Source organism: Pholis gunnellus (assembly GCF_910591455.1).
Source record: "Pholis gunnellus genome assembly, chromosome: 8".
Lineage (NCBI taxonomy): Eukaryota > Metazoa > Chordata > Actinopteri > Perciformes > Pholidae > Pholis > Pholis gunnellus.
The window spans coordinates 25,619,902-25,646,263 of NC_136534.1; the positions used below are offsets into that span (position 1 = coordinate 25,619,902).

General features: G+C 42.4%; 1 protein-coding gene across 2 annotated transcripts; it reads left to right on the forward strand.

Moving 5' to 3' along the window:
* The first annotated feature begins 464 nt into the window (after positions 1-464).
* Positions 465-26,252, forward strand: LOC306700006 (NACHT, LRR and PYD domains-containing protein 12-like). 2 transcript variants are annotated; one of them, XM_079164871.1, is made up of 19 exons: positions 465-533; positions 1,209-1,385; positions 1,594-1,811; positions 2,197-4,111; positions 5,010-5,183; positions 6,741-6,914; positions 13,222-13,395; positions 14,733-14,906; positions 16,348-16,521; positions 16,966-17,003; positions 17,159-17,208; positions 17,367-17,413; positions 18,122-18,339; positions 19,023-19,288; positions 20,282-20,398; positions 21,168-21,306; positions 22,495-22,683; positions 23,883-23,942; positions 24,283-26,252. In XM_079164871.1, exons 2-19 carry the CDS (start codon positions 1,372-1,374, stop codon positions 24,597-24,599), a joined length of 4,458 nt encoding a protein of 1,485 aa, XP_079020997.1. In that variant the 5' UTR covers positions 465-533; positions 1,209-1,371; the 3' UTR covers positions 24,600-26,252. The 2 variants fall into 2 exon arrangements, with proteins under 2 accessions (XP_079020997.1, XP_079020998.1); XM_079164872.1 differs by lacking the exons at positions 21,168-21,306; positions 22,495-22,683; positions 23,883-23,942; positions 24,283-26,252 and adding an exon at positions 20,638-21,160.
* Positions 26,253-26,362: the final 110 nt, after the last annotated feature.

Sequence of the window (26,362 nt, forward strand, 5' to 3'; positions counted from 1 at the left end):
AGTGTAATGGAGAGAACTGTGTGTAGTTATTAGTGAAAAGTGTGTTTTAGTGAGTAAAGCAGAACTGCTCAGTAGAAACATGAGTTAGTTACTTTTCAATCACCAGTTTTTATCTCTTGACAAGTGGAAAGAATCTGTAAAAGAAAAAATCATGACGTACGAATGACGTCAGTGCATTTGAGAGAAAAAAGGTTTTGTTTTAATTCTTAAAACATTAACGTTACACTTTTCCCTCTAAATATTGCACTTCAACTGTAAAAATATCTTAATGATATATATATACATCATGACAAAGAGGGATTAATGTGAGATATGCAGCTGTAAAGTGTTGAACATGAGCTGATAGAGAGGAAGTTCAGTGTGGAAAGAGAAAGACTGAAGGAGTGGTGGATACAGGAGAGCATCAACGGACTGTTAGAGAGACAAACAAGTTCAGTCACGTTCATTTAATCCCCGCCCTTCAGATAAACTTCTACCAGGAAGTTAAAATGAGGAAACGGTCAGATGAACACAGCCCGCTGCTCCACTACGAGGTAAACTTTTCATAGCTTCTCAGCTAACGCGAGCTAAGTGACAGTTTGAACATGTTGGGACCTTTTTGGGGAGTTTGTTGTCGCGCAATGTAAACGGTTCATATCGGTATTACTCTCTTAGCCGCGCGCGAACGTAACATTACGGTAACTAACACTGCGCTCAACTCAGCAGACTTACATTGTAGTGCGCCTCTATGCTGAGATTCACGGTAAACACAGCTCCAAAATATCTGGTAGAAAAAAATATATGAATTAATAAAGTTAATAAAGGTTAATTTAACTTTCCAGATGAACTGCTTCTCGCATGGAAAGTAGACGTGATAATGCGGAAGCAGCAGGGGCGTTTTCAGCCTTCAGAGAATAAACAGGAAGTCAAAGAAAGAGTCACTTCCTGTTAGATCTGTAGGCTACTTGTAGTTCACAGACTTCATTTGGATTCATTCATGTGTGTTTGTAAATATATATTTATGTGAAAACTTGTGTTATGTCTGTCTGTGAAACACTTTGATGCTCGTTTTGATGTTTTCTATAAATAAGGATGAAGTGTTCCTTTATGTGTTGATGATGTACAGAAACAGAGAAAGACATTTAAAGACATTATGTGCTCAACACCAGCGTCCATTAAACCAGTAACACTTCTTTCATGTTCCTTTTGTATTTCTTATCTGTTTACAGAAATTCTCTCTCGTCAGTGGAGTTTAACAGTTTTGCCAGAAATCTCCCATAAAGTTCAGCAGCAGAAAACACGGTTTAGTGGCAAACGGTTTGATGATATCTGCAAATCTGGAGAGCTTTTGTCAGCTTTTACAGAGACTGCTCACAGAAGTGACCACAGACGATGCTTCCACAACGGTAATAAACCTTTATGTAGTTACACGGTAGAGGTCTGTGATTTGATTTTGTTCTAATTATTTAACATATTGTCTCACATATTTGGGGAATGATTCATATTTTAAGTATTTTAGAAAAAATAATAAAATTATATTCTAAAGTGACTTAAAACACCTCATGATGAATATAAAATGTGTTATAAAGAATGTGTTGGTCTCCACTGAGACAGGAAGAAGGCTCATGACCCCGAGGAGGAGCAGCCGTCCCGCTGTGCTTTGTGTCGGGACGTCCTGAAGGATCCAGTCTCTACCAGGTGTGGACACTGGTTCTGCAGACAGTGCATCACCTCGTACTGGAACCAGTCTGCTCCATCGGGGGACTCCTCCTGTCCTCAGTGTGGAAAAAGATCTAGACTGCAGACAGCCATTGGGCCCAGCACTGTGCAAAGTAAGATGACTCTCTGCTGCATGGAGACACCAAGAAATGATTCACAGATGTGGCTTCAACCATTTTTATGAATTAATGTATTAGTTTTATTTATGGCCCAAATGGGATTACAAGACACCACGGTTTTACATACATGAGGGGCAAGTAGGTAGACAGGCAGGTAGGTAGGTAGACAGGTAGGTAGGTAGACTGGCAGCCAGGTAGATATGTAGGTAGACCAGCAGGTAGGTAGCCAGGTAGATGGGTACGTAGACCAGTACGTATGTAGGTAGACAGGCAGGTAGGTAGGTAAAGAGGCCATTTAACAGACAGCCACAGATACCTGTTTTTCTGACCTTGTTTTGTCCGAGCATTTGATTGTCTCACATTTCTCCTTGTCGTTCAGGAGATAGTGGTCTACAGGAGGTTTTAGATGAACACAAGATCAGTCTGAGGAGGAGCTGTGAACATGTGACTGAAGGAACTGATAAAACAGGAAGTGAAACCCCCCTTAACAGGATCTACACTGAGCTCTACATCACAGAGGGACTGAGTGAAGAGGTGAACACCCAACATGAGGTGAGGCAGCTTGAGTCAGCTTCCAAGAAGAAGACCCTCCATGACACCTCGATCAAGTGCCACGACATCTTTAAAGCCTCACCAGACCAACAGAGACCCATCAGAGTCGTTCTGACGAACGGCGTTGCCGGCATTGGAAAAACCTTCTTGGTGCAGAAGTTCACTCTGGACTGGGCCGAGGGTTTGGAAAACCAAGATGTCAGTCTGGTGGTTCTGCTTTCGTTCAGGGAGCTGAACTTGATCAAAGATAAGCAGTACAGTCTTCTCGAGCTGCTCCATGTTTTCCATCCAACATTACAGAAGATCACAGCAGAGAAGCTCTCTGTCTGTAAAGTTCTGTTCATCTTTGATGGTCTGGATGAAACCAGACTTTCATTGTATTTTTCATTGTACAATGAGGTCGTGTCTGATGTCACACAGAAGGCATCGGTCAAAGTGCTGCTGACGAACCTCATCGTGGGGAAGCTGCTTCCCTCGGCTCTCATCTGGATAACTTCCAGACCTGCAGCAGCCAATCAGATCCCTCCTTCACATGTTGACAGGGTAACAGAAGTACGAGGCTTCACCGACCCCCAGAAGGACGAGTACTTCAGGAGGAGGTTCAGTGATGAAGAGCTGTCCAGCAGAATCATCTCACACATCAAGACATCCAGGAGCCTCCACATCATGTGTCAAATCCCACTCTTCTGCTGGATCACTGCTACAGTTCTGGACCACATGTGGACTACAGACCAGAGAGAACAGCTGCCCAAGACCCTGACTGACATGTACTCACACTTCCTGTTGGTCCAGACAAAGAGGAAGAAGCAGAAGTACCATGAGGGACATGAGACGAGTACTCAGGAGCTGACAGAGGCTGACAGGAAAGTTCTTCTGAAGCTGGGGAGGCTGGCGTTTCAACATCTGGAGAAAGGAAACATCATGTTCTACCAAGAAGACCTGGAGCAGTGTGGTCTTGATGTCACGGAGGCCTCGGTGTTCTCAGGAGTTTGTACAGAGATCTTCAAAAGAGAGAGCGTGATCTTCGGGAAAACTGTCTACTGCTTTGTTCATCTGAGTGTTCAAGAGTTTCTGGCTGCAGTCTACATGTTCCACTGTTTCACAAACAGGGAGACAAAGGTACTGAGGGACTTCTTTCCACCGCCTCGTGAGGAGGAGGATGATGATTATTATGAGGATGATGATGATGATGATAATGATGATGAAGATGAAGATGATATTTTTTTTGATGATTTTGATGAGGAAGTCAGTCTTCATGGTAAATGGGATCCTTATTCACCTCTGGATGTCTTCCTGAGGAGAGCCATGGAGAAATCCCTCAAAAGTAGAAATGGCCACCTGGACCTGTTTGTCCGCTTCCTTCATGGCCTCTCTCTGGAGTCCAACCAGAGACTCTTAGGAGGCCTGCTGGGTCGGACGAACAACAGTCCAGAAATCATCCAGAGAGCCATCAACAACCTGAAGGAGATGAACAGTTATGAAATCTTTCCTGACAGAAGCATCAACATCTTCCACTGTCTGACAGAGATGAACGACCACTCGGTGCATCAGGAGATCCAAGAGTTCCTCAAGTCGAAGAAACGATCAGAGAAGAGACTCTCAGAGATCCACTGCTCAGCTCTGTCCTACATGCTGCAGATGTCAGAGGAGGTTCTGGATGAGTTGGACCTGAAGAAGTTCAACACCTCACAAGAGGGAAGACGGAGACTCATTCCAGTTGTGAGGAACTGCAGGAAAGCTGTGTAAGTCCAGATGTGATTAACTTAATAAATCAGTTTCGATAAGTAGTTTGAATCTTAAAATATACAAACTATCACACCAATGCGTTTTACTGAAAAATAACATTTCTTTTTACAATCAACACTTGAAAAGATGAAGGCAATTGCAAATGACCTGATAATACAAAATGTAAACCGTACTTTGGTGTTTCATATTTTCTTGTTTACTTATTTTTTACAAAATGAACCAAAAAACTGGCAATGAGGAAGATCTTGGGTACATAATAATGAGATTGAATATGACACCATTTTTAAATCATACTTAATTAATCTATTACACTATTCCTAAGCTTTTTTACAAGATATTTAGTCAGTGCTGATCTAGACCCCTTGTACCAGATACGGTGGGAAACCCAACGTAGTTGTGTTCATAATATCATCCAGCGGTGCTCGGTGAACGTATTCACTGTATCTAGCAAGACACATGTTGCCTAGTTCACTACAGCTGTATGAACCCAAAATAAATAGATTTTGCAGAAATAACAACATAATGATGTTGATTTGTAAAAAGTCTGAATTCATGCCTTGTTAGGTCTTGCAGCATTACGACAGGTAAACAACTTTTTAAATGCTTGTTTTCTGAATGGAGTTCAGTTTGATTCATGCTAGGCTATGCTAACATTATAGCATCAACTATAGTCTGTGGATTATACACATACATTTATACACATTCCTGTCTGCTTTGAGGTAATTTAGAGCTCTTGGTGACAACAGACAACTTTTTTCCTCCATTTCTTGTAATTAGTTGTAATATTTAAACTTGAATACGAGAACTTCTTTTGTCATTGTCATCAAATGCATGAAGTAAATATAAAGTGTCCTCTTTCATCGTTACATCTAACAAATATTTGTGCCATGACAGACTTAATGGCTGTGAACTTTTGGAGACTGACTGTGAAGTCATTGCCTCAGCTCTGAAGTCCAACTTGTCACCTCTGAGAGAGCTGGACCTGAGTCACAACGGCCTGAAGGATTCAGGAGTGAAGCTGCTGTGTGCTGGACTTGAGAGTCCACACTGTAGACTGGAAACACTGAGGTCAGTTCACTGACTGTACATGGTCTCGTTGTTTTTGTATATCTACAAATCCTTGACTGAGGTTTCCCCAAGCAGCAACCTCCAGTTCTTAAACGTGAAGCCAAAGCTGAAGTGTCTTAAGGCTGCATTCTCTCTACTGACCATCAGGGGGCGAATCCTCTGGTTGTATAGAAGTCAATGAGAAAATGATTCTACTTTTCTCTTGATGTATTACCTCAGTAAACATTGTAAACATGAGTTTATGGTCTCAATCTCTAGTTTCAAGTCTTCTTCAATGCAGCATGATGTTCATTTAGAGTCAAATAGACCATAAAGCAGGGTATGCTTTCAGGGCGGGGCTACACAGTGATTGACAGGTCTCTCTATACCAGAGACGGACACGGCGTCTCTACCTCACGCCTCCTCAGTCCAAATATGGTCACTTCCTGTTCACTGGTCGCAAAAAAAACAAGATGGTGACGGCCAAAATACTGAAATCAAGGCTTCAAAACATCCGTCCACCAACCAATGGCAACTATCTCCACTTCTTATATACAGTCTGTGGGTTTCACATTTTTGATTCATAGATTTTCAGGATTCGCCTGAGCACAAAGAAATGTGTCTGTTGTTCCAAATGGTTCAACAAAACAACAGTAAAGGCAGTGAATGTCCACAGACTCACGTTGTCCATGACCTGATTTTTATCTACATCGGACAGATCGGCTTTTCTTCTTCGACAATCTAGACAAAGATAGTTTCAACAGTCGAAGGTAAATTACCAGATGACATATGATCATATACAACATAATTCTCTGAACCATATTCAGTTTTTATCATTGTAAAAATACACAACTTTGGAAAACACAGATTCTGTGAAAGACAACAAAGTTGAGATTTTTGTTATTAATAAAAGCCTCAATAAACCAAGAGTTGCAAAACAATGTTCATAAATCGTTAGACCACGAACAAATATGTGTTTATATTATTATTTATTTTACATAAATATAATGTATACTTGATTTTCATCTTGTATTCTCATCAGGTTTTCTTCAGTAAATGATAAAAGTTACTAAACACAATGAATAAATATCTCTCTATCACACAACAACAAATGTTTTCACTATTTAGCTTTTTCCTCATTTTAATGAACCTATTTGATGCTTAAACTGAAGCTGCTTTGATGTTATGACTCCACTATTCCTAAAATACATAACTTTTGTTCACATATTTTCCCAAAATGCCCTCCTGACATATTTGGTATTTTGTTTACTTTGTTAACTTTGTGTTTTTGTGTGGAATCTTAAATGAGTTTCTGTGTTTTTATTTCTTTGTGTTGGGATGACATGAGTTTAGATGGAGCTGGCAGAGTTCAAGTGAAGTCACTTGGTCTTTATTGAAGCAGCAGCACGTTGTCATTAGTATTAATGAGAGCTCTTATTCACTTCTTGTCCCTCACAGTTTTTAACCTGCATTCAGCTCATGTGTTTGGAGTTTCCATTTTCTAAACGTCTCCGTTCTAAATGCCTGACACTGAATGAACATTGTCCTCTAAACTTACATCATTTATCCTTCATTCAGACTGAGGTACTGCAAGTTGTCAGAGGTCAGCTGCTCTTCTCTGGTCTCAGCTCTGAAGTCCAACCTGTCACCTCTGAGAGAGTTGGACCTGAGTCGAAACGACCTGGAGGATTCAGGAGTGAAGCTGCTGTGTGACCTTCTGGAGAGTCCAAACTGCAGACTGGAGACTCTGAGGTCAGTCCAACATTCTTTACTCCTGTGCAGACATAAAGCTGATATTATACTGATCTTAAAGCCTCAGCGGTAGTAAAAGTTTATTAACTGTGGCAGAAAAACGTTGAGCTATAGATTTAAATAATACATATTTATTAATGTATTGCCTAACATTTGCTCCATCCCACATGGGATTACAAGACACCACTTTTTTACAGACATCTTCTGGTCTTGAATAAACAAAACATGTAGAAGAAAATAAAAACTAAAACCTGGTAAAGAGCTATTGTTTTCCTCTTCTTCCAGACTTTCTGCAGATACCTGGCTAAGTTATATGTTCCACTTTTAAACAGCCATCGCAGTCTTTGTGCATCATCCATATTTATAAAACGAAAGTTACGAATGTAACTACGGTTCTATGAATCCTGGATGACCGCCAGAGGCAGTGCTTAACGCTGGACATCTTCTGTCTCGCGCATGTGCAGGTCGAGTATTTATCTCAACAAAGTCACCTGTGACCTCGGATGACCCTCATCGTCTATAAGTTACGGTTTCATCCTGAGTTCAGTCCTACGGAATCTTCTCACGAGTTCACGGGATTCCGAGTGACCAAGAACTCAGGCGGTCATCCAGGATTCATAGAACCATAGCTACATTCGTAACTTTCGTTCTATTTCATTCTTACTGACTGCCAGAGGCAGTGCTTAACACTGGATGACTTATATCAACAGAGCAGTGTTTCCCCTACCATGTTATTGGGGGGGCGGCCCGCAGAGGAAATTGGCTAAAGAACCCTCCCCAGTGGGTGAGGGGTGGCAACGTTAACTCTGTAGTGTTTGGTGAATGTGCTCGGTGATGCCCATGAGGCCGCAGCACATAGATCCTCCACAGGCACACCTCTCAGTGTTGCCCCTGACGTGGAGACACTTTTGGTAGAGTGGCCCTTCACCCCGGATGGCCGAGCGCGGTCGCTCGCCTTGTATGTATAGGCAATGGCCTCCACTATCCAGTGGGATAGGCGCTGTATTGCTTTTTTTTGTTTTTGTTGAAAGAGCACAGCCCTCCTTAGGCTCCGACCGCCGTTTGCAGGCGGTGGCTTCCACATAAGCTCTGGGGGCCCGCACTGGGCACAGCAGCCTTGACCGCTCCTCTCCTGATGGGAGGGTCAACCTGCGTGAGCTGGATAGGCTGGTTGATATGTGAGCATGTCAACACCCTTGGGAGAAACGCTGCATTAGGCCACAAAGTGACACCCAAGCCCTCACGTTGAGCTGAAGTGACGGCAAGGAGAAAAAACGTTTTGGCCGATAGCCATCTCGGCTCCGCCTGTGCCAGGGGTTCAAAAGGAGACAAGCATAGGGTATCCAGTACCAAGGGTAGGTCCCATGCAGGGGCCTTCGGGGCGCTCGGGGGACGCAATCGCAGAGCCCCTTTTTAGGAAGAGGGACGCCAGTCTGTGGCTCTCTCCTGTGTCATTGTCGACCTTAGTATGCTGCCCCGAAATAGTGGCCACGTATACGCCAAGGGTAGAGGGAGACCGGCCCTTATCTAGGAGGGACTGTAGAGACTCAGTACAGCAGGCACAGGGCAATGTACTGGGACCTTGTTCTGAGCCGCACACTAGTCAGAGAACAGCTTCCTCCTGTTTTCGTACTGCAGATTGGTAGATCGCGCCCTGGCATTCAGAATAGTCAGCCTGACTAGTTCTATGCAGCCACTCAGCATCCGGTCGGGCCAGAACCATAGTTGAAGGCGGCAGGGAATGGGATACCAAATTCGACTTTCTAGTTGCGACAGAAGGTCCCTCCTGTCGGGGAAGAACTCTGGGAAGCGTTGTCAAGATCAGAGGGAATGGTGGAAAGGCATAAAAAAAACCAATGTGAGCCAGGGCATCTTGACCGAGAGGACTGGTCCTCTCCGTCAGGGAGAACCAGTGGGGGCAGTGGGTCGACGTCACGTCTGGATGAAGCCACCACTCTCCCGGTGGAGGCTTGTGACGGAACAGGAAAACCACAACCTGGTTTTGTTCTCCTGGTGGGTACATTGCCCGAAGGCTGGTCAGGCGAGGGGCCGCCCAAGTCAGAAGGGCACGGTGATCCCCGTAGCAACTTCTGCAGATCTGGTGCCCTATTGATGGTTTATGTGAAAACACAGCAGAGGTGTTGTCCAACCGGACAAGCACATGCTTTCCCTTCAATATGGCAGGAAGTGTTTGAGCACTAGCTCCAGAACATTGACCTGCCCCTGCGGTCTTTGAGCAGACAACTGCCCCCAAGCAGTCCTGTTCTGTCACACTGCACCCCACCTTGAGAGGTAGGTATCTGTTGTGACAATCTCCAAGCGGAATGGAACCGAGTACATGGGGACACTGTTTGCCAGATATGCACTCTCCCTCCATGGGGATAGAGTGAGTAGGCATTGTTTTGATACTATTATTGCCCTGTGTCTGTGCCACTTGGCATCCAAGTGAAGGCTGTTCAGCCATCTGCAAACCCAAGGGAACAACAGTTGAGGCAGCTGTCAGTTTACCCAATAGGCGGAGAAAAGGATGTAGGGCAGGGGTCGGCAACCTGCGGCTCCGGAGCCGCATGCGGCTCTTCGGCCCCTCTGCTGCGGCTCCCTGAGGCTACATCCACACTAAGCATTGTTTTCGAGATGATCTCCGTCCAGACTAAAACGCATGAAAATGATTATCACGTGACTATTCACGTGCACTGGGCATGCAGTGGGTGCCGGTTCAACTGGTTTCAAACCTACTGGTTTCCCTTCCGTGCGTGTGTTGTGTTCGCGTAACAGCAGCAGCTGTTTTCTGCCTCTGTTGCCAGATTCGTCAAATATTCACAAACATATTGCTGGAGATCTAAAATCCACATCTCATATAGATTGCGGGGATTACGATTGTATAAGTGAGCACTACATCACAGCCACGTATGAAGAAATACATTGAAGAAAATATATTTATGGAAAGATCGCATCAACCTGGATTCGAACCTGTCGAGCAAAATAGTAATATATTCAAAAACGGCCGCGTTACGCGATCCGCCACTTGCATCTTACCTGAATGCTTGATATGTGGCGAAAACTTTGACATCAAATAGCTTTTGCGGCTCCAGACGAATTTTATTTGGTGGAAAATAGGGCAAAATGGCTCTTTGGATCGTAAAGGTTGCCGACCCCTGATGTAGGGCAACCGTCTGCCCTCTCGGAAGGGGGAGAGGTTATGGGGGATGTTGTCCCCAGGCTGGGGCGACAGACAGGCCCTCATAGGGCCACACTAATGAAGGTTATGCTCTGAGAAGGGCTCAGGTAGCTCCTCTTCATGTTCACCTTGAGGCCCCACTGGGCCACATGAGAGAAGGTGAGCAGTGTCCTGTGGTGCCTGAAGCCGGGATGGCGCACAGGTCAGCCAGTCGTCTAAGTACGGCAGTATTTTCACGCCCTGTGATTGCAGGGGGAAAGAACAGCAGTAACACACCTTGTGAACACCCGTGGGGAGAAGGGAGAGTCCGAATGGAAGCACCCTGGACTGAAAATGGCGGCCTTAAAAGGCGAAACGAAGAAACTGCCCGTGGTGATGTACCATGGGAATAGGCATCGACAGAAGTGAACCACTCTCCCTTGGGAATCTGGGAGAAAAAACCGACAGCCGGCCCGGAGACATCGTCTCCTGGCCCCCCTGCCTCTGGAGGCTTTGGGGGGTTAGTCCCCAAGAGGTTGCCTGGCGGGGACTTAGGTAGGGTTGTATTGGTAGCGGGCCGGCCTCTCAGCGGGATGCTGAGGCCCGTGATGGCTACTGGGGTAAGCTGGAGGCTGAAAAAATAGCCTTGGGGGGCCAAAGTGGGACCCCTAGGTCTGCAGGGTGCAGGCATGTCTCTGCAAAGACCAGAGAACTGATGCCTGTTCTGGCTAGCTTCAACAGTTCGCTGAAGCGCCTGTATAGCAGCTGACCTGAACAGCTAACCAGGTTCCACTGGGACAGTACGGAGGGTCCTTTTACATGTTTCAGACAGGGGTGACTGCTCCAGCCAAACCTGGTGGCGAGTCTGGACCAGGGTGGACATCCTACGTCCAAGTTCCCTCGACATGAGCGCAAACGCCTGCAATGAAGCATCACTGAGGCTGGAGGCAGAAGCGCCGAAAGTAGCCTGCTGCAGAGAAGCTGCAAGGGCAAGCATGAGGTGGGAGAGGGAGTTGCCGATACGGTCCACGGCACTGCTGTGTCATAAGCCCTGGATAGCAGGTAATATTTGACCCGAAGTTGGGGTCGAGGGCACCTGACATCGGGCCTCAGATTCTCCTCAGGGGAACTCTGAGGGACGCAATAGTCGGCTAAATGGCTGGCATACGTGCAAAGCCAAATTTTGCCACCTCCTGCATGGCCGAGAGTTTAACATGGCCGCGATTCTGGAGGAACCCTTGTCCCACTAGTTGAGGTGGAATTCCAAGTCAGTCTGAGCGGGAGCGCTCTGCTGAATGTTGAGAGAACAGGCAGGGGGCAATCAGAGGGGAGTGATCTCTTTGGACACTCTTCACTTGGACAGTCGCTGCAGATATTGGTGTCCCACCAGGTTAGCCTGAGCGAGGACACTGCTAACTGTGAAATCTGTCAGATGTAAAATTAAATCTCAATGGACACAATGTCAATGTCGATCTAGTCCAAGTTTGCCTGAGCGGGAACACTCTGCTAACTGTGATAGCCGTAATGTTACAAAATCAGTAGACACAATGCTAATGTCGATCTTGTCGAACTAGCATCTCATCAAGTTAGCCTGGGCGGAACCACTCGCTAACTGTATTAGCCGTATCTGTGAAGGGCGGGCCAACAGCGTATATTCTACGCTCTCGTAAGCACGCCACTCGGTTAGCTAGAGCGGAAGCGCTCTACCAACCGTGGAAGATGAACAACGGTTATAGAAAACAATATTAATCGATCTCATTGATTGCTGTCTTCACGACTTCGGTGGCCCTTATCAGACTGGTGATAACCGCTGATAGGGGCGTCCACCAGTCCGGGGCTCAATGGTCCGAACGGCCAAAAAACGCCACTCCCTCCTAAGAGGGACAGCTTGTAACAGCCTCTGGAGGGCGAGAGATCCGCAACTCCGGTGGTCACAAGGCTACAGCAACAAGCTACAATATGTCTTGATCGTAGACACATCTTTGTTTAAGCTTATGCTACCATGGTAGCTAGCCTGCGTAGCGAGAAGATGAAAAAGGACTGAACTTAGGATGACACCAGAACTTATAGACGACGGGGGTCATCCGAGGTCACAGGTAACTTTGTTGATATAAATACTCGACCTGCGCAGGCGCGAGACAAAAGATATCCAGTGTTAAGCACTGCCTCTGGCGGTCAGTAAGGATGAAATAGAATCTATGTTTGACTTACCAAACAAAGCATCGCAGTGTTCACGGTAAAAAAGGAGAGTAGAAAACAAAATGGAACTCGTTGTTTATATCGTTTAGAGAACACATCGGACGGATCGGCTTTTCTTCTTCTACAATCTAGACCAAGATAGTTTCAACAGTCGAAGGTAAAATACCAGATGACATATGATCATATACAACATAATTCTCTGAACCATATTCAGTTTTTGTCATCGTAAAAATACACAACTTTGGAAAACACAGATTCTGTAAAAAACAACAAAGTTGAGCTTTTTGTTATTAAAAAAAGCCTGAATAAACCAAGAGTTGCAAAACAATGTTCATAAATCGTTAGACCACAAACTAATATTTGTTTATATTATTATTTATTTAAATATAATATATACTTGATTTTCATCTTGTATTCTCATCAGGTTTTCTCCAGTAAATGATAAAAGTTACTAAACACAATGAATAAATATCTCTCTATCACACAACAACAAATGTTTTCAGTATTTAGCTTTTCCTCATTTTAATGAAGCTATTTGATGCTTAAACTGAAGCTGCTTTGATGTTATGACTCCACTATTCCTAAAATACATAACTTTTTTTGACATATTGTCCTAAAATGTCCTCCTGACACATTTGGTATCTTTGTTAACTTTGTGTTCTTGAGTGGAATCTTAAATGAGTTTCTGTGTTTTTATGTCTTTGTGTTGGGCTGACATGAGTTTAGATAGAGCTGGCAGAGTTCAAGTGAAGTCACTTGGTCTTTATTGAAGCAGCAGCACGTTGTCATTAGTATTAATGAGAGCTCTTATTCACTTCTTGTCCCTCACAGTTTTTAACCTGCATTCAGCTCATGTGTTTGGAGTTTCCATTTTCTAAACGTCTCCGTTCTAAACGCCTGACACTGAATGAACATTGTCCTCTAAACTTACATCATTTATCCTTCATTCAGACTGAGGGGCTGCGAGTTGTCAGAGGTCAGCTGCTCTTCTCTGGTCTCAGCTCTGAAGTCCAACCTGTCACCTCTGAGAGAGCTGGACCTGAGTGAAAACAACCTGAAGGGTTCAGGAGTGAAGCTGCTGTGTGACCTTCTGGAGAGTCCAGACTGCAGACTGAAGACTCTGAGGTCAGTCCAACATTCTTTCCTCCTGTGCAGACATAAAGCTGATATTATACGGATCTTAAAGGATCTTAAAGCCTCAGCGGTAGTAAAAGTTAATTAACTGTGGCAGAGAAACGTTGAGCTATAGATTTAAATAAAACATATTTATTCATTTATTGCCTAACATTTGCTCCATCCCACATGGGATTACAAGACAACACTTTTTTCCAGACATCTTCTGGTCTTGAAAATACAAAACATGTAGATGAAAATAAAAACTAAAACTTGGTAAAGAGCTATTGTTTTCGTCTTCTTCCAGACGTTCTGCAGATACCTGGCTAAGTTATATGTTCCACTTTTAAACAGCCATCTCAGTCTTTGTGCATCATCCATATATATAAAATCTATGTTTGACTTACCAAACAAAGCATCGCAGTGTTCACGGTGAAAAAGGAGAGTAGAAAACACAATGGAACTCGTTGTTTATATCGTTTAGAGAACACATCGGACGGATCGGCTTTTCTTCTACAATCTAGACGAAGATAGTTTCAACAGTCGAAGGTAAAATACCAGATGACATATGATCTTATACAACATAATTCTCTGAACCATATTCAGTTTTTATCATCGTAAAAATACACAACTTTGGAAAACACAGATTCTGTAAAAAACAACAAAATTGAGCTTTTTGTTATTAATAAAAGCCTCAATAAACCAAGAGTTGCAGAACAATGTTCATGAATCGTTAGACCACGAACAAATATTTGTTTGTATTCTTATTTATTTTACATAAATATAATATATACTTGATTTTCATCTTGTATTCTCATCAGGTTTTCTTCAGTAAATGATAAAAGTTACTCAACACAATGAATAAATATCTCTCTATCACACAACAACAAATGTTTTCAGTATTTTGCTTTTTCCTCATTTTTATGAAGCTATTTGATGCTTAAACTGAAGCTGCTTTGATGTTATGACTCCACTATTCCTAAAATACATAACTTTTGTTCACATATCTTCCCAAAATGTCCTCCTGACACATTTGGTACCTTTGTTAACTTTGTGTTCTTGAGTGGAATCTTCAATGAGTTTCTGTGATTTTATGTCTTTGTGTTGGGCTGACATGAGTTTAGATGGAGCTGGCAGAGTTCAAGTGAAGTCACTTGGTCTTTATTGAAGCAGCAGCACGTTGTCATTAGTATTAATGAGAGCTCTTATTCACTTCTTGTCACTCACAGTTTTTAACCTGCATTCAGCTCATGTGTTTGGAGTTTCCATTTTCTAAACGTCTCCGTTCTAAACGCCTGACACTGAATGAACATTGTCCTCTAAACTTACATCATTTATCCTTCATTCAGACTGAGGTGGTGCGAGTTGTCTGAGGTCAGCTGCTCTTCTCTGGTCTCAGCTCTGAAGTCCAACTCGTCACCTCTGAGAGAGCTGGACCTGAGTTACAACAACCTGGAGGATTCAGGAGAGAAGCTGCTGTGTGACCTTCTGGAGAGTCCAGACTGCAGACTGGAGACTCTGAGGTCAGTCCACGCTTCAGCTCCACGGATGAATCTTTACTACATATTATTCTTCCTCTACGTTTGTGGGTGTGAATGTGGTTCTATAACAGAAATAAGACTTCAACATTAAAATGTGGCACATTTCTACACTGATAATATTCTCAAACTTAAAATGAGGCTAAACACGTGTATGCAGCAGATAAATACAAAACGCTCAACCAAAATATTATTCAAACCAAATGCTAATTATAATAAAGCCACAATTCAATTAGTTCAAAATCTGCATCCCTCACAGGCTGAATTAGCTCCAAACACTTGACTTTAAAGTGTAATAAAGTGGACTAACCCTCGGCTGCATGCACCATGAACACAAGAACCAGGTCCACTAATCTCCCACAGAACTCTAGAGAAAGACCAGTACATCTGTTGATGCTGTTCCTGAACGAGCTAAAGAAGATCAATCTATACTATTCCTATTTGTTTAATCAACCATTTAATCTCATTTATGTTCAAACACAACTTACACCCATAAAGTTGTGAATTCTTTCTTTGTTCATATTTTTATTTTTCATGGACTAAATGTACGTTTTGTTCACCTGGGCGTGGCACCGTAGCGTGAGCTTCTGCAGATGGCGTGTGAGCTCCGAGCATGAACAAAAGGTTTTATACTCAACGTGCTTTTAATTGCATTATTCTCTGAAACACCAGAGGACGAACAAACTAAATGAACTGTGAAGAATCAGGAAGACAACCAGTGTAACGCCATAAACCAACCTCCACAACCAAGAGGAGGAACTGTTATCATCTGTAAACTCATATCTCATATTCATGGAGCCTTTATTACCTTCATACAAACCCTGTAAACAAGTCAAGTATTAAATGTATTATAAAGAAACAAAGGTTGAATATCCTGTAAACTATTTGATTTGGCTGTTAAATATTTACTCAAATGTAGATTTTTAAGACCTCCTGTTTCTAAAGCATCTAAAACAATGTGTCAGACATCTAAATAGTGCTTTTATCAGTAAACTATTTGTGCCTCGTCGTAGCAAAGATTCAGAGGTGCACGACCAAAGCTTATTATGATCATTGTTGGAGCATGCCGGCTTCACTGTGGCGAGTATAAACTAAGCTTTTAGTCTGCAGTCACAAAAGTTAACCGTCTCGTAAAGAAAGTGCAGAAAATGTCCAACGTTAGCTGTTAAAGTACATCACATGTTTGGTAAACGGTAATCTGTATCCAGAAGATCATCTGAACTCATATTTAAATTGATAAAGTTTACTCTCTGAAGTGGAACTATTTATTGTGGTGTGTGTTTCTACTAATAATAAAATAGAGGGCGGATATCATGATGAAGATCTGCAGTAACAGAATGATGAAGTCAGCTCCACATTTAAAACCTGAACACATCTGATTGGATTATAAACGGATGTTTATCTGAATCATTTATCCTTCATTCAGTCTGATTGGCTGCGGGTTGTCAGAGGTCAGCTGCTCTTCTCTGGTCTCAGCTCTGAAGTCCAACCCGTCACCTCTGAGAGAGCTGGACCTGAGTAACAACGACCTGAAGGATTCAGGAGTGAAGCTGCTGTGTGACCTTCTGGAGAGTCCAGACTGCAGACTGAAGACTCTGAGGTCAGTGAGGGGGTCCGAGTCAGTCCGTGCTGGTTCATCAGTGTTGTTAATAAAACACAGGGTGGTTTACTCACAGTGAGGGTTTCCCTCCTTTTTCTCCCTTCGAGACCAAAGAATCAGAGATTTTACCATCGAGTGCAGTTCCTCTGATGTTTCTTTTCTTTCATTTCTCCACAAACAATAAAATAAAAGCTGACAAAGCAAAGACAAGCAGGTTTTTAGAAGTCGTGGGATTTCACAGTAGAGTGAATAAAGGTAGGTTTTGTTCTCCTGTGATGTTTTTCTGCATCTAGACTGTTATTTCCTCTAATGCACGCTCACAACATGAAGGAGACGAGATCAAAAAGCAGATTAGTTGCTTCATATTAGGACTATGAAGCTGGCTAAATCCAAGAATTATTTAAAACTTGATCATAACTTTTGGGATTGTGTTCCTCCCGACAGGTTGACTGGCAGGTCGATCACTAAGAAACACAAACAATGTGAGTATTGAAAGAATGTCCCCATTCAAGCTATTCTACATTAAAATCTGATCTTAATGAGCCTCATCGTAACAAAAAGTATTCTTCAATTCTGTTCGAGCTGTTTGAAGAACTTTGTCTGCTGATGTTTCTCTTTCTCTTCTTCTCTCCATCAGGTGACGCCGACGGCAAACTGGATGAGAAAACAAATGTGCCCGACAAAGAGGTGAGGGAGCAGCAGCTGAAGAGCGTGAAGTTTATTTATTGAGGTTTCTCTGCTGAGTAAATGTAATTATTGTGTACCAGGGGAACAGAGGGCAGAGAACTGTGGCTTGTTACTTGATTTCTATTGAAATCACTAACTTTGTGCCTTCTTCATTCCAGGCTCCATCCTCATTCTCACCTGAACACACAGCTGAATCTTCATACAGGTAATCCTATGAAATACACTCTTCCAGCTTCTTTCATGGTTCATCAAGTTGTGATTCTAAACGAAGGTCTGTTGTCTGTGGGGAGCAAGTCAAAACAGGACCTGGACCGTATTTATAAAACTGTGGAGAATCCATATCAAAAACAAGAATCAGATTAATAAAACTGTGCATGCATTCATTCACGGTTCAGGTCCTGGTTCAGGTGGCTTTGAATACAAAAGGCGACATTGAAACGATGACAAACTGACAGAAGAACAAAGAGTCTGGGCCGGTATATGAATAGAGAGGTTGATGAGGGAAGTGGGAACAAAATCTCAAGAACAATTGTCTTGAGAGTATGTTCACAACAAGTAATACATGCTGCTGATGCTCATAATCAAGAAGAATCTTCCCGGTAACGTGTCTGACCAATGACAGAACAGCTTTCTCACACATGGCATTAGTCTTGAACTTCGCTGTGTGAACACAAACCGAGGGCAAATGCAACCACTGTACGAAGTTAGTCTCTGAATCTACAACAAAGCAAACAAACTACGGGTCTTAAAACGTCCTAAATAAGAGTGGAGTTGTCCCCTGGGTGTCGTCACGCTTTACACTACGATCAGTTTCCCTGTGCTGCACATGGACACCTGTGAGTGAAAACAGATCATGTGACTAACAGGCCAATAGATGCTTCTTATATTTATTCGTCCTTTCCGTGTCCTACAGGTTCAGGTGTCCTGGTCCAGGTGTGTTCCAGTGTTCTTTGACTGGACTGGTGTTTGTTATGGCTCAAGAGGCAGAGCTGCTGTACAGGACTGTCCAATGGGATGAGGGCCTCCTCCAACCAGCTGGCAAGAAGGCTGCAGGGCCGCTGTTCAACATCAAGAGTTCTGAGGATGCTGCAGTCTGTCAGCTCCACCTCCCACACTGTGAAACAAAGCACGGTAAAGACATGGCTGTCTTCAGTGTTCAGGAATAAATTACCAAAACTACAAAGAGTTGTATTAATGCGTAAAACTAGCTGCATCTGGTGACATGCAAAAAAATATATTATAATGGTGGTAACACTAAATGCACAGATCCAGACGGATCACATGTGGGAAAATAATAATTAATTCAAAAGTAATAGTTAAAGGATAGGGGCGGAGTGGGAGGCTCCAGAGTCAATTGGCTAACACACTTCATGCAAACTCAAAAACAAGCGGTGATGTAAGCAGGAAATCAGCTCAATCTTCCGTTAGCTGTTAGCGGTTAGCCAGCCACACTGACTAAAACAATGACAGTGAGCCACAGAGAAGCTGCAGAGAGGTACTCAGCAGAGTGTGTACTGGTAGCTTCGTTAGCTGCCAAACTCATCGTCCATTCCGTTAGCCGTTAGGCCAAACACAATGCAAACTGTCCCTCCGCTGTGTCTCTTGCCGCATAGTAGTTGTTTGGGGGGTCGGTGATGCACTCAGCTGGGGTATCACTCGGGACCGGGGGTTTGTAAAGAGTGGTGGAATCGCATGATTCTCCTGGCGGAGTAAAAAATGACAAATTGAACTCAAGTGGTAAGAAATGAATTAGGTTGGGATGAACCTGTTTTATCAATAATAAATAAAGGTTTAACAGCTCTTTGCTCCCACAGCGTTGGACTTTGACAGCCTGTTGTCTGTCGTCCACATCACTGATGATGGAATGACAATCCTGGAGCCGCTGGAGATCACGGATACTCATGTGGTGGTGAAGGTCCCGAACCTCTCCGCTTTTGGCCTCATCTGGGATATCGTCAGGAGGTTTCGGACCTTCATGTGGCCAATAAAGGGCCAAGTTCTGCTGTTCCTCCGACCCCCGCACGTCAGGCATCAAATTCTCAATGTATTTCTGCTGCAGAAAAACATCCCTGTGGATGAGGTAAAGCTATCTGTCTTATGTGCTCACCAGCAACTTAAACTCTTGTTTTAAGCCACAGCTGTTTCCACAAAGACGATTCACACTTTGCTCCTCGTGCTGTGCTCAGAATCAAATCTATCTGAACTGTAAATCTTGAGATTGTTTAGTTTTTTGTAGTTTTTTTTATTCTCTCTCAGCATGTATTTCCATCTGACACTAACATTCGTGATACTTCTACCAGATGGCATGAATAGTAAACACAACACAGAAATAATGGAAAAAGATTTGCTGAGATGATCACTCAACTGAGAGGCTTTACAGGCAGAGTGAACGTTATTAAAATGAACTTGTGTCACAGTCCCTTTTAAAAAAAATGGACTAGGTTAGTTCCAAAACTTAAAAGAACAATTTAGAATCTACAGCCAGAGAGAGAACGGCTTCTGGACTTTCAGTATTTGGCGTCCCAGTTGAAACCAGTATTTTACTGGGTTGGAAGATGAGAATCTCCCTCCTGGATGTAAACTGAACTTCACATCATTGAATATGATTTGTTTATTGCTGCATGACCAAAAGAAATGTGAGAAAATACTCAAAACAGTCTGTAAAAATATGAAGGAAAAATTTCCCTTCTCACCACTTACCCAAGTTATACAAATTTCAAAAACTTTTAATCTACCATAAAGGCAAATAACAATGATGTTCTGGTTAAATAAAAATGGGAAACAGCACTCTGAATTCAAATGATGAAGATGAACATTTGATAACTCATCTCTTTTCTTTAGCCTTTTAATAGTCACCATGAAGACATAACCTGTTTGTTTGCAGTGCTGTAGCATTTGTTTTGTTTTTATCTAGAATCATTTATTCTACGCTTTTATTAATTTATTTACAGTATATCCTTATAATTATCTTTTTAATTGACTGTAATTCTCATCTTTAGATGTACTCTACACATAAAATTACCTTGACTATCTGAGCTTGAACTAAACTAATAAAAATGTTCCGTTAACGAAGGTTGCCAAAAGACAACAACCTGCGAAGTACATCCAGATCTCCTCCAAATGTCTGCTGGACGTTGGTAAAAGTTACCATGTCCACTGTGAACCTGAGGGATTCTTGATCCAGCCTGAGGTGAGTCAGATCACTTCTACACTTCTAAGAGTCTGTGTCCACATTCAGTTTTATTCCTGAACGCCTTTTTCAGTTTGTGTCTGTGGCAGTTCCCATAGCTGTTATCTGTTAGCCAAACATACCGTCCAAAACAATAAAAGTGAATTAGAAGCTTGTTTTGGATGTCTGTCTGTCCTGAACTTTAAACACAGATTATAGTTTGTGAGTGATTTTATCACCGTACACGTCGTCTCCGACAGATCGTCTTCCTCGTCTCTTAACGTTACGGCCGACAGATTGAGCATTCTCCAGCTCATCTATACAAAGTGTGACGACCCCGCCTCTAACATCGTGGCTGATTGCCTGATGCAGAGCACCTGGTTCTGGAGCATAAAAGCCCTGCTCCAGTGTTGCTCTGCCCTGGTCGTTCTCTGACATACTTGGAGTGATCTCTGCCAGTGGCTGCCGATTATACTTTGGTTTGGTCTTCTTTGGTTTCGCTGACAACACCCCACACTTCATCACACATACATCCATGCTCACACTACTGATATACTGACCGACACACTTCACAAGGGTAATTACTTTCTTATTTGGTTAACAATAAATACGTTAATTTACCACCATCCCCTGTGTCTTGTCCATATTTGTCATGGCCTAAGAGCCGGGTTGTGACAAAAGTATGATGGTGCTCATGATGAAAAACATGCAAATACAAATACAAGTTTGGCTGCATGTAGATTCACAATCAGGGAGGTAGCAGATAAACATTTTGACTTCTTGTTTTCAGTGTGAACAATTTGACTCGACGTATGAACCGAATTTCCATCCGACATTTGAAGTTTTCCTGACCCCCAACACGAGGACAGTGACTTTGTCGATCCTGGACGAAGAGAGGAACGCAGTCTGGAAGCGTCACGTATCGCTAGGTAAAGACTATCAGACACCCAGTGATGGACGAGAGTAGAACAAATGTGTGCGGCTCTCATGAACATTCAGGGAGCTCCACATCTCATATCATTCTTTATTTAGGCTTAATTTATACCCGTTTTATGCTTTTTTAGCTTTTTTTAATTTTGGCTCTTTAATGTCTTTAAATGTCTTTTTATAATGTCTCTTTTGCATTTTGGGCTTTTGATGTTTTTTGTGAAGTGCTTTGAATTCTTGCTGAAATGAGCTCAATAAATGAACTTGCCTTCATGTACGGGTGCAACGGATCATAAAGCTCACGGTTCAGATCGGAGTCACGGATCTGATCAGCACAACAGAAGAAAGGAGCAAATATAACGTTTAGAGATCCATGATCACATTTATCTGCTGCAGATTACCGATCATAGATGATCCATGTTGGCAGATTGTTGTTTGTTTTGTTATAGCAGCTGGTCTACAAGACTCCACCGTCCAAATACATCTATTCAACCGCTCTCAAGTCAGAGTAAACATCAACATGTTTCAATTTGATCCTTTCACACAATTCAAATGATTGATGATACATTTGAACACATCACGAACACGTCATCATTTTACCTGAACAGAGCCTGAAGGCATCATAATGGAACTGAATGGAACCTCCGTACGTTAGCCGTTAGCGGTGCGGCTAACGTTACTAGCTCTCCTCATTTCAAATTCAACATGGATTTGTTGTTTACATGTAACATTACCAGAGATCAGAGAACAGAAAGCATTAATGATGATGTCCTGATTGTATATTTCTACAGATCGACAATGGTCCTTTACACCACTACTGACATGTAACACTACTGGGAACAATATATGTATATATATATATATATATATATATATATATATATATATAATATACTGTATAAATATGTATATATGTATCCATTCTATCCTTTTTCTTTAAGGAGAACACGGGAAGTTATTTTCATAGCAGAAATATGAGAAATAGCTTGCTGTAGCAGTTCAAAACAGACTTTTCATTTCTTTTGAGTCGGCTGTGGACGTGACGGTTGAAATCCTGAAGAGGATGAACCTCAACAACGAGGCGGAGAAGTTACAGAACACAGGCCCAGGTGGGGGATCAGAGTGGTGTTTGGAAGAACTCTGATGTACTTCAGGAAATAACCCTGTTTGTTTGTGACTTTCATCAACAGCTGGATCAACGGCTGCACAAAACCCCCCTCCAACACCTTCCTCCTCCTCCTCCTCCTCCTCTGGTTGGACTCCTGCTGCTGGATCCACAGTTTCTGCCCAGAGTGGAAGTGTTATCGTGGCCCCCAACATCGCAGGCGGCGGCGCTGGTTCCGTCAATATAAACATAATTCCACCGAACGCACGCCCAGGTGGGGGATCAGAGTCGTGTTGTGCCGCGTTCACACCAAACGCGTAGATTACATGCGAAATACTCAAATTCACCTCATTCAAATTTTTCAGCCTTAAGGTGTGTTCACACCAAACGCAAAGCTAATTTTCTCGTTGTGTTACTCACGGGACCATTTGTGGTTATTCGCGTCTTTCGCGTGAGAGGAGGAGTGGCTTATCGCCATGGAAGCCGTTATCAACGAAGTCATTTATTTCCTCCATCAACCATGGAAGAAATAACCTCTACTTCTGCTTAGTACGTGTTGTGGAAGTCCCAGATATCCAGAGAAACTAAACGCTGTCTGGTTCATCACATCATCCAGAGGAGTATTCACTGTTTACTACAGCTGGATGAACACAAAATAAACACATTCTGCTGTGATTTAACTGCAATAATCGGACATAAAGGGACGCAGAAATAACTACATAATGATGAAGATTTGTAGAAAGTCTGAATTCATGTTCTGTTAGTTCTCTCCTCAAGACAACAAGCAAATAACTTTTAAAATACTTGTTTTCTGAATGGAGCTCAGATCGATCGGTGCTATGCTAAGCTAACATTGTAGCAGCTCCATCAACACTCAACATAACGTCATCTAGCTGTAAATACTGCAGTGTGGTTTTCATTGTTTGTACCATATGGTTTACACACACACACACATTCATACACATAGTTTGGTCCGGTCTCTACTGATGTGAGGGATCGTAGAGCTCTGAACACAGAGGGATACAGGATCTGTTTCCTGATTCAACAACAGCAGGACGTCAGTGATGACAGGAGGAGCATCTCAACGCTGACGGGCTTTAAAGACACAGCGTCACTGTGTCTTTAAAGCCTGTCAGCTTCATGACAACGTGTTATTTGTGTTTGGTGTGAACACGGCATGAGACTAAACTACAAAGTTTAGGAAAAGATCATGAAATGCTTAGTTAGGTTAAAGAAGAGGTGAAATACTTCGTTAGGTACGCAAAGTGTTGACGATGTCCCACAGCGATTACACTCCAACTAATCCTCTATCACAGACAACATGATGTAACCTACAGCACATAACACAGAAACATGTTTTAAACCTGAAAAATGGATATAAACTAATTACCAATCACTGGTTAACTTGAAGATAAGAAAGAGGTAATAAGTCAAATGTATAAAATAACACATACTGTAACTTCTCTCACACAGATGATGCTGATGTTGGAGAGACTTTAGAGAACAGAGGAGCATCCTCCTCTCAGAGCAAAGGTAAAGCAAGAAAGAAGAGAAAGCATAAATGATGTCCTGATTGTATATTTCTACGGATCGACACTGGTCCTTTACACCACTACTTACATGTAACACTACTGGGAACAATTTGTATACATATATACTGTATATGTGTGTGTGTATACATATATATATATATATATACACACATTCTATCCTTTTTCTCAAAGGAGAACAGAGGAAGTGATTTACGTTGCAGAAATGTGAGAAATATCTTGCTGTAGCAGTTCAAAGCAGACTCTTCATTTCTTCTGAACTTTACACTATTTTCTTTGTTGATTATAAAACACATAATAGTATTTTCTTGGTTGTCTTCCAGGTCCAAGAGCGGAAATTCAACAGAGAAATGTCTCAGCAGAGGACATTGTCCCAGCAGACCAGAAGCTGTTCTCAGCTCAGACTCAATTTATCATCAGAGTGACTGATTCTGTCCTGAACCAGCTGCTGGATAAACTTCTTGAGCACGGAGTGATTACTGACGCTGAAATGCAGTCGTTCAGAACAAAACACGGAGCAGATAAAGCACGAGACGTGATTGACACGGTGAGAAGAAAGGGATCTGAAGCCTGCTCAGTTCTGATCTCTGCCCTCCGTGAGGAGGACGAGTGGCTTTACACAGCGCTGAACTTCAGCTGAAGATGAACCAAGAACTGTGGAGTGATGATGATGATGATGATGATGATGATGATGATGGTGGTGAATCTCTTCAACAGTTGTCTCACATGACTTATTGTAATCTTTAACGGTGTTCTGGTCAGTAGGTGTTAAATTAAAGCAACTTAAAGAGGCTGCAGGGATCTGTGGCTCTCCAAAGCGTGCGCCTGCTGCACACGTGTCCTACACTGAGTGCAGTCCGAGACACACACACACACACACACACACACACACACACACACACACACACACACACACACACACACAGTCACCATATGTGGTCAAATTTTGGACAAATACAGTAATTTCAAAATGCACACACAAAGACGATTGATCAGGATCAATCTGGGGCCTCTGAGCTCCTCTTGTTGTGTTCTTCTTTTGTTGATATTTCATAATCAAAAATAGTAATCTGACAGTTAAGCAACCTAAAGTTCTTCTTCTGTGGTGTGCTACAGGTTGCATCAAGCACCTGAGGACCATTGTAACCTTTTTATATGAATTGTATGAACCATATGAACTATCATGGACCTCATGTTTATGAATGGCTTGACGGTCACTTCCTGCTTGGGGACGGAGCTCCTACCTCATGAAGGTAGCAGTCAGACAACCTGCCTAAAGACTACATGTGTTTAGAAGAGGTCAACTAAAGGCCTGAACCAGCCACATGGCCTTTCAGGGGGGGGTGCAGCGCTCCCAATGATTTCATCAGAAACATCTCATTCAAAATCTCTCCACTAATAAAGCGTTTACTTTAACCAGATTGTGTAAAAACTATGAAGTCATGATTGATTCATCTGAGACCAAATCAGACAAATCAGAGAAACTTTGACTGAACTTCAGGAAGTGAACACAGAGGAGAGAGGAGAGAGGAGAGAGGAGAGGGGAGGAGAGGAGAAGAGAGCAGAGGCTGAAACATGTCAATAGTTTCATATTTATAACATGTAGAGACTCCATTTCTTTCATTGGTAACACTTGTTGGAAACATGTTGGATTTATAGATTCTATTGTTTAAATTTTTTTATAAAAGAAATTCAACTTTTTTTTTTCTTTTTAATGATTGATGTCATAACTGTGTTATTCTGCACTAAAGACATGTTCTAGTTCTCTCTACTTCTAGTCATGATGGTTTTGTTTCACAGAGAAGCAGGACTTTTATTTTGTAGACAAAGTTTTTGTGTAATTTTCATTTTTTTTCTGTATATTTTTTGTATTCTCTCTGTCGTGAGACGTGTGAAGAGGCCTTGGCTGTCTGTACTGTTGAACCCTCTGCAGTGTAATGAATGCGTGGTTCCACTAGAGGGCAGTGTGACAGCAGAACACAGAGGACACCTTCAGTCCACAGCAGCTGACTCGTGTTTGTGTTCCAGCTCCACCTGTCCACACACCTGCTCAGCTTCAGCTCCTGATTGGCTGCTAAACAATAGGAACAATAATTGTAACACACTGGAACCTTCCACAATAACTATAACCACAAACTAGTTCACCAATCACCAGTTTTTGTCTCTTGACAAGTGGAAAGAAACTGTAAAGGAAAAAGTCATGTTGTGAGAATAACGTCAGTGCATTGAGAGAAAAAAGGTTTTGTTTTAATTCTTTAATTCTTAAAACATTGTTACACTTTTTCCCTCTAAATATTACACTTCAACTGTAAAAAGATCTCGACTATCGTGTATTATTATACTCAATAATATGTAATAATACAGATGAAGTATTTTCTTTATTTTATTTATAAATAATAACAG